The 8,711-nt window shown below is 51.8% G+C and overlaps 1 protein-coding gene across 1 annotated transcript; it reads left to right on the top strand.

The window, feature by feature from the left end:
* Window positions 1-227: 227 nt before the first annotated feature.
* SPDYC (speedy/RINGO cell cycle regulator family member C) lies at window positions 228-2,959 on the top strand. Its single transcript, XM_046015761.1, has 7 exons — window positions 228-290; window positions 1,195-1,376; window positions 1,642-1,700; window positions 1,789-1,874; window positions 1,973-2,144; window positions 2,231-2,570; window positions 2,895-2,959. Exons 2-7 carry the CDS (start codon window positions 1,235-1,237, stop codon window positions 2,957-2,959), a joined length of 864 nt encoding a protein of 287 aa, XP_045871717.1. The 5' UTR covers window positions 228-290; window positions 1,195-1,234.
* Window positions 2,960-8,711: the final 5,752 nt, after the last annotated feature.

Genomic DNA, 8,711 nt, shown 5'->3' with positions numbered 1-8,711 from the left:
CTCTGGCTCCTAGGTTTTGAGGTTCCTGGATTTGAACCAAACACAGCCCCGGCCAGCAACCCAGCCCCACCAAGGCACAATCAGCGAATGGTGCCCAGGCCCTGTTTCCGGCCCGCCCCTTGGCTCCACCTTTATGAAGAGGTGGGGAGGGGGCCGTGTCGCCATTCCGGTCCTGGGGTCCTGCCATCCTGCCTTTACCCCTCTTGCAGGTGATGAACCCTTGGAGAAGCTCTTACCTGGGGGCCACAGCTGGGAGGCGAACGTGGAGACCAAGCTCACTCCAGGCAGAGGTGCGTGGTGATGGCCCAAAGCCCCACCCCCTCCCCAGGAAGGGGTCTGATTGGTGGAGGGCTGCGGGGGCGGAGCAGCGCCAGGGGTATATAAATGCCGAAGTGGGGGGCTGGAGTCATGCTGTAGGTAATCCCCTAGCTCAGGTAAGGCTGTTTGGAGAAGGGTGGGCTGCTTGTGGGAGCCTAGGTGGGGGTCCCCAGATTGGCCACAGGGTGGTGCGCGGCAACTTCTGAGCCCCGGAGTTGGCGTCTCTCCCCGTAGCGTGGAAATTTTGAGGGGACCCCACCTCAAATGACTCTAAATGAAGGTATTGGTCTAATCACATCCCCCCTCCGGGCCTCAGTTTCCTCTCCGTGAAGAAGGGGGTCAGTGGTCCTTCCAAGTATGCTGCTTCGGTGTGGGGTGAGGGGGGAGTTGGGGGGGCCAGAGGAGCAATTAAACTCCTGGGCTTTGAGGGTCAGGCAGGCCCCACATTTAAGTGGCCTTGAGACTTCCGCTCCTCACTTCCATGTTTGCGCGATGGGCATTGACCTAGACCCACCTACCGAGATAATGCCCTTAAAGAATTTAGCACAGCTCCAGGCACTTAGGAAGCCCTCCACAGGGGCCCTGTTGCTGCTCGGCTTCCTCCCTGGCCGGGCCTGGGGTGCCGGGATGGAGTGGGGGCGGGTGTGTGCTGCTGCTGCTGTGGGCCCCAGGGACTCTGGGCTTTTCGGGCCTCCTCACCCCACACAGAGGCCGGTTTCTGTCTGCTCCCGGCCCCGCCCCGCCCCCCCACCCCGAGTCTCCACGCTCATCTCCCCACCTCCCGGAGGTCCTCTGTCAGGCCAGCCTCATCAACCCCCTGGATTTGTGGGGGGCGCGGAGGCTAGGTGCTAAATCCGGAGGCTGCTTTCTCTGCAGGCCGTCCTGCCCCGCGGCACCGGCTCCCACCCGCTGTGAGATGAGCGACACTCAAGACTTGGCCACTTCGCCCGAGGTTGCCACCCAGGTGAAGCTGGGGGGCTGGAGCGGTCCAGGTGGGGGGAGTGCATCTGTCCATCAGCGCCCGCACCAGGAGCTCCAGGCCTTTCTCAACCTGCTGGGTGAGTTCACTTGGGGGCCGGCATGGAAGGGTCTGTAGGGCCCGGCACTGATATCCGGGTGAGAGGTGGGATCTCACTTGCCCACGCTCGCCTCTGAAATCTCTGTCCCTTCCCTTCGCAGGTGACCCCAGTGTGGCAAGGGGAAGGGAGGGGTCCTGGCAGAATATGGGTTCAGCCAAGGCTTGGGCTATGGAGCCCTGAAGCCGCTCTTGTCTCGTGGGGGCCGATGGTAACCCCAGTCCACCGTCTCTCTTCTCTACCGCAGAGCACAGTTTCCTCCAGGAATTCCTTTCCAAAGATCCCTGTTTCCAGATTTCAGATAAGGTGAGGTGACCCCGCGGGAGTAGAGGCCCCCCTCCCCCCGCACCCCCCTGGGCCTCCCTGTAACCTCTCCCCCTTTCTGGGTCTGCAGTATCTTCTGGCCATGGTGCTGGTCTACTTCCGGCGCGCCAAGCTGAAGCTCAGCGAGTACACCCACAGCAACCTGTTCCTGGCTCTGTGAGTGGCCAGGGCAGGCGGGGGAGACGCTAGCTGGGGGTTCTGAGATGCTGGGGGGTGGGGGCACCTGCTCATGGCCTCGGCTCGCTGCCCGCCAGGTTTCTCGCCAATGACATGGAGGAGGATGTGGAGGACCCCAAATGTGTGATTTTTCTGTGGGCCCTGGGAAAACACTGGCATCTCCAGGTGGCGGATTTCCTGCACCAAAGGGATAAGCTGTGGGCCCGGATGGGCTTCCGGGCTATGGTGAGCCGCGAGTGCTGTGAGGAGGTGAGGCCCCGCCATCGTTCTGGGGTTGGGGGGGGCCACAGGGCTGGACCTCCCACCCCCCATTTACTATACTCTACTCACGCCAGGTCATGGCCAAGGAGCCGTCCCACTGGGCCTGGACTCGAGAGCGGCACCCCCAGCACGGTGGGGCTCAGAGGGGTCCAAGGGCCCAGGTCCTCCTGCCTGGGCCCCCCAGCCCCTCGCCACCTCCCTGTTCCCCCCATGGCCCGCCCCCTTCCCACAGCCAGTACCGCAACCAGCCCCACCCCGTGCCTGTCTTATCCAAGTGCCCATCCCCAAACCCGGAGTGGCGTTGCCCTCCCCTCCAAGCTTGTCTCTCAGTGGCTGAAGACCCCTTGGCGGGGGGCTTCCTCATCATCCCGCCCCCCCAACTACAGCTGGAGCCAGGCACCTACACTCTCCACAGTGAGTTGGGGACAGCAGCTGGGGCTGGGCTTGGGAGCCTAGGAGGCAGGTGTGGGGCCTGATAAAATGGGAAGAAGGGACCCAGGACCTGGGGTCCAACAGGCTTGGGCCCCTGTCCCAGCCCTGCCACCTCCCAGCTGTGTGCGTGTGGTAAGTTTCTTTTCTGAGCCTCTTCGTCCTTTCTCCCCAGTCCTCCCGAAGCCTCCACCGTGCCCTGGGCACTGACACTTGAAGGGTGAAGAGTAGCCCACTTGCTCGCCCGCTGACCCGAGGCCCACTAGCTATAGGCTCCCCCACCCCAGTCTTCTGTCCTATTGACGTCAGGCTGGCCGAGCTACCCAGGCTACCCGAGCTACCCTGTCGCCTCCTCCCAGATGTACCCACTCTGACCCTGTCCCCCCTAATAAACTCGTGTCCATAGGACACCGACTGTGCTTAGGCCCTGGCCTGGCTCCTTGACCCAGGGCAGGGGTGGAGAGGGAGTGGGAGGAGAAGGGGGTCTGCCAACTTTAAGCGCAGTGGTAGAGACTCATGAGTACAGGCTCTGATAACAATTCCCTTTTCCAGTGACGACCAGTCACCCCAGCGTCCCTTTCCCTTCTATAACATCACCTGCGCATGGTGTCGGTGAGGTTGAATGACAAGAGGTATTCTTTTTTTAAAGATTTTATTTGTCAGAAAGAGAGAGAGCACAAGTAGGCAGAGTGGTAGGCAGAGGGAGAGGGAGAAACAGGCTTCCCACGGAGCGAGGAGCCCCATGTGGGGTTCCATCCCAGGATCCTGGGATCATGACCTAAGCTGAAGGCAGACGTTTAACCGACTGGGCCACCCAGGTACCCCTGTTGTGAGGGTTGAGCACAGTAATCCTAGAAGTGTTTAGAAGTGTCTCAAGCATGGAGCTCAGAGGCAAGCCCTGGGTGTCACCAGTAGAGCGGATGGCCGCCTGGGGAAAGTCTGGAGGGGAGGGTGTGTTTGGGGAGCGGCCTGTCTAAAGCTGGTGAAATCCACCAGGGTCAGACAAGGGGATCTGATCTGTACACCATTTCCCTGCACACCGAGTGGCTCCCAGGAAGCATGGAAATGAGAAAGCTGGGAGATTGCAGGCATTAAAAGCCAACACAAGGGCTACAAAGTCCTTTTCATTTGTTTTTCAGAGAGGTAATAAATTCACGTGTATGTTTTAAATTTTGAACTAAGAGTTACCTCCTATCCCCGGTTCCCCTTCCAGAGAAAGAGTATAAGCAGACCTAACCAAATGTGGTATGATAAAAGAAAAAAATGTATGGATTTGGTCTTTGTCCCCAGTTCCTGGTCCAGAGTTACTAAAATCCTTACAATGTTCTGAGTCACAGGAGTGAATTGTGTTACTCACGTTGAGCCCCTTTGAACCACACCTGAGTTCATGATAATGAAGTGACTCCATGTGGGACCCCTCCTTGTCCCAGAAAAACAAATCAGGAGCAGGAATTTTCAGCTTCCCCACCTCCTGCAGGGAGGAGAGGGGGGTCTGGAAATCGGAGCAGTTCTGGATGGGTGGACACAGAGGTGCTGGGACGGCGGACTGCCTAGAGAGGGCACAGAAGTTCTGTGTCCTTCCCTGCCATCCCTTGTCCTAGGCACATCTTTTATTTGGCTGCTTCAGAGTCTTTTAAAATAAAACTCCTAACTAAAGTACTTTCCTGAGTTCTGTGAGTCTTCTACCAAATGATCAAACCTGAGGAAGGGGTTGTGGGCACCCCAGGTTTGAAGATGGTTCCTTATCCATACATTCCTTTTGACGGCTGTATAGTATTCCTCCTCACAGGCATACCAAAATGTTGTTTGTTCCTTATCCGTAGACATTTAAGTTGCTTCCAGAATTCTGCTATTCCAGATCGTCCTACAGAGAGTCACCAAGACTTTGTAAGGACATCATTATTCAAATGTGAAAAGATACCTGTAGTAGGAATTCTTAGAAGAATTGCCCCAAGGCCACACCAAAATAGTCATTTTTACAATTTTTGCCAAATGGCCCTTTGTAGAGGCCATGCACATACCGAGCGCCACCTCCAGCAGTGCATATAAAGGCTGTTTTCCAGAACATTCACCAATCGGTGACATACCAGGGTTTTTTTTAAGGTTTTATTTATTTGACACAGAGATGGAATTCAAGTAGGCAGAACAGCAGACAGGGAGAGGGAGAAGCAGGCTCTGCACTGAGCAGAGAGCCCGATGCGGGGCTCGATCCCAGGACCCTGACATCATGACCTGAGCCGAAGGCAGATGCTTAACCGACTGACCTACCCAGGCACCCCGATGTACCAGATTTTTTTTTTAATCTTTGCCAAATTGCTAAGTGAAAGATGGTCTCTTGGTGAGGTTCCAATTTACATTTCTTTTGAGTGAGTTCAAGTTCATACGATTAAGAGCTGTTTGTCTTCTCTCTGAACAGCCCTATTCTTTGTCTGTTTCTCCCATTTTTTGTTTCTGATTGACATACAAGGGCTTGCGGGAAAAATAGCCCTTCAGAATGTCGGTTGTAAGTATTCAATTTCTTGCTGACTTTGCTGGGCAGGTTTTTTAATGTAGTAAAATAAGGGTTGGGTTTTTTGGTTTTTTTTGTGGCTTCTGGATTTTGTGTCATAGTTAAAAAGACCTTTTCCACACTGAGATGACTAAAGAATCTTTTCCCTTAGCTCTTAGCTGCATTTAAAAAATATATTTTATTTATGGGGCGCCTGGGTGGCTCAGTGGGTTAAAGCCTCTGCCTTCGGCTCAGGTCACAATCCCAGGATCCTGGGATCGAGCGCCGAATTGGGCTCTCTGCTCAGCAGCCAGCTTCCTCCTCTCTCTGCCTGCTTCTCTGCCTACTTGTGATCTTTGTCAAATAAATAAATAAAATCTTTAAAAAAAATTTATTTATTTGACAGACAGATTTCAAGTTGGGGGAAAAGCAGACAGAGAGAGAGAGAGGGGAGGAAGCAGGCTCCCCACTGAGCAGAGAGGCCCATGAGGAGCTCGATCCCAGGACCCTGAGATCATGACCTGAGCCAAAGGCAGAGGCTCTAACCCACTGAGCCACCCAAGCACCCCTTGGCCACATTTTTATTTTCATTTTTTACATCCAGATCTTGAGTTCATCTGGAATATATCATATGCAAAATTCCTTCCCATTTTCCTATTGCCTTTCATTTAAACCCATCTTTTCTCAACAGACTTGAAATGCTATTTTTATTAAAAACTAAATTCCTGTGTGCATTTGGATCTACTTCTAGATTTTTCTTTTTCCTTTTTCTTTTAAAGAAGGCTCCACTCCCAGTGTGGAGCCCATCCTGGGGCTTGAACTCATGACCCTGAGATCAAGACGAGCTGAAACCAAGAGTTGGATGCTTAAGTGCCTGAGCCACCCAGGTGCCCCCTACTTCTAGATTTTTCTAACTTCCAATGACCTACATGTGTCAGTACCCTTCTTTAATGATTACATCTAATTATTATGGATTTATTGTGCTCTAGTATCTGGTCGGGTTAGTCTCCATTGATTTCCCTTTGTTTTCAGAAGTTTCCTGGCTATTCTTTTTTTTTTTTTTTAAGATTTTATTTATTTGACAGAGATCACAAGTAGGCAGAGAGGCAGGCAGAGAGAGAGAGAGAGAGAGAGGAGGAAGCATGTTCCCCGCTGAGCAGAGAGCCCAATGCGGGGCTCGATCCCAGGACCCTGGGACCATGACCTGAGCCAAAGGCAGAGGCTTTAACCCACTGATCTGCTTTCTCTCACTAGATTGGCATCCTTTTCCTAGACTTCTCATAGAAGTGGAGGTATATAATAGGTACTCTTGTCTGGCTTCTTACACTTGTTATAATTATTCCGAGATTCATCGGGTCCTTTTTATAGCTGGGTCGTGTTCTACTGTGTATGTGTACCACCTTTAGTTGTATTCGCAATGCACAGATGAAGATTTGATCGGTTCTAGTTTGGCCTGTTTGACTAAAATCGCTATGAATAGCTTTCTGCTCTCTGCTCTTAGGGGGGCCTGGTGCGACTTCCTGGCTCGTCCCGAATCTGGCTTCATCTGGCACTATCTGCCTCCACCCTGCTGCCTGGGTTTGACCCCAAGGCAATCGGAATTGTATACCTGAGCTGCACTGGCGGGGAGGTCAGGGCCCCATCGGCGCTGGCCCCCCAGATTGGCCCTTGGGGTCTGTCCCCCCAGAAGACTGGAGATGACATTGCCAAAAGCAACTGGTGGTTACAAGGGACTGAGGATACGGACAGGACTAAGTGGGGGTGGCGCCTTTTTCTTTATTCTTTGTGTGTGTGTGTGTGTGTGTGTGTGTGTGTACAATCAGTTTTATTTAATTTAGTGAGTTACATATAATAACTCAGGCTATGATATTCCTTTGTTCATTGGTTGGGGTGGTACTTTTTGCCTCTGCCCTGATCATCAAAACCCTCAAGGAACCACCAAAAGACAGAGCAGGAAAGAATTACACCCAGTGGAAACATCTCTTTTGGACACTATCTATCCATCGACATTGCTGGACAGATACCCCACCGATCTTTAACTAGAATACTCGGGAGCCATTACAGAAATCATGGGGCTTGCTCAGTCTGTGGGCAGCGGGGTTGATGGCTGCCAACCTCATGACCACGGATGACGTCAGCAGTGGTGCGGTGGAATGCCCAGCCACGAAGAAGGATCCACGATCTTTTGACCACCAAAAGGAAAAAAAAAAAATAATCTATGACTATTCACACACAAATCTTGGTGTGGACATAAGCTTTTATCTCTCTTGGGTAAATGCCTAGGAGAGGAATAATGGGTCCTATATGGTAGGTTTATGTTGAACTGTTTCCTTTTCTTAAGACCGTTTTTTAAAAGAGTTTATTTCTTCATTGAAAAGAGGCAGGGAGTGAGAGAGAGGTAATAGTTTGTTAGGATTTACTCTTAATTTTGTACATTCTATGGGTTTTGACAAGTGCGTAACGTCATGTATCTACCATTATAATATACAGAACTTTTACTGCCCTAAAAATGGCCTATTCATCCCTCCCCTCCTCCCGCAAACCCCTGGCAACCACTGGTCCCTTATTTACTCTAATTTTGCCTTTTACAGAATGTTGTGTAGTTGGAATCACATACTATACAGCTCTTTTCTGGCTTCTTCTAGTGGATAACAGGCATTTGAGATTTTCTACCATCTTTCTGAAGCTCGATAGGTCACTTTTATTTATTGCTAAATATATGTTTAAGAAACATATTTTGAAGAAACTGTCAAACTAGTTTCCAGAGTGGTGATGTCATTCTGAATGCCCACTGGCAGCATTTCAGAGTTTCAGCTCCTCCACATCCTTGCCAACACGGTCAGTATTTTTCTTTTCAAGATTTTATTTATTTATTTGACAGAGATCACAAGTAGGCAGAGAGAGAGGGGGGAAGCGGGCTCCCTGCTGAGCAGAGAGCCGATGCGGGGCTCGATCCCAGGACCCTGAGATCATGACCGGAGCTGAAGGCAGAGGCTTAACCCGCTGAGCCACCCAGGCACCCCTCTCTCTGGTCGTTTATCTGCACCCCCTGCTTCCTCTCTTGCCCCCTCCAACCCACTCTCTTGCAGCCTCCTTCATCTGCACAAACCTGACAGCCTTCTACCTCTAGTAGAATAAAATGGAAACTCCTATGGTTTACCTAGTCCTGCTATTACTCTCTCTCTCTCTCTCTGCTCAAGTTACATTGTGCATATTTTAGTTTCTCCACTGTGCCAACGCAGTTCCCCAACCTGGCATCTCCCCTATCCTCTCACACCTCCCTTTGTCTGATTTATGCCCACTCTAACCCCTGGACTAGATAGGGCTTGGCATTAATTCTTCCTAATTATAGGAATCATGAGTGAGCCCCTCCTTCAGAGGGGGGTGTGGCCATGGGTCCTCACCATCTTAGGCTCAGGCCAGCCCAGTCTCTGCAGATACAAGGAGGTGGTCGGTGCCTATTTTGTGAACAATCAAAGGCAGTAGGAGTGATAGGTTTATGATAGGTTGAAGGTGATTCTGGGGACTGTGGGATACACAGGTCGACCCATGTACCTCTCCAGAGCTTCTTTCTTCTTCCAGGCCCCCTTATTCCCGGTCATCTAGTTACAAGGAACACCTGCTGTTCCCCTCATTGC

The sequence above is a fragment of the Meles meles genome, chromosome 8 (assembly GCF_922984935.1).
Source record: "Meles meles chromosome 8, mMelMel3.1 paternal haplotype, whole genome shotgun sequence".
NCBI lineage: Eukaryota > Metazoa > Chordata > Mammalia > Carnivora > Mustelidae > Meles > Meles meles.
This window is presented reverse-complemented; position numbering and strand designations above follow the sequence as displayed.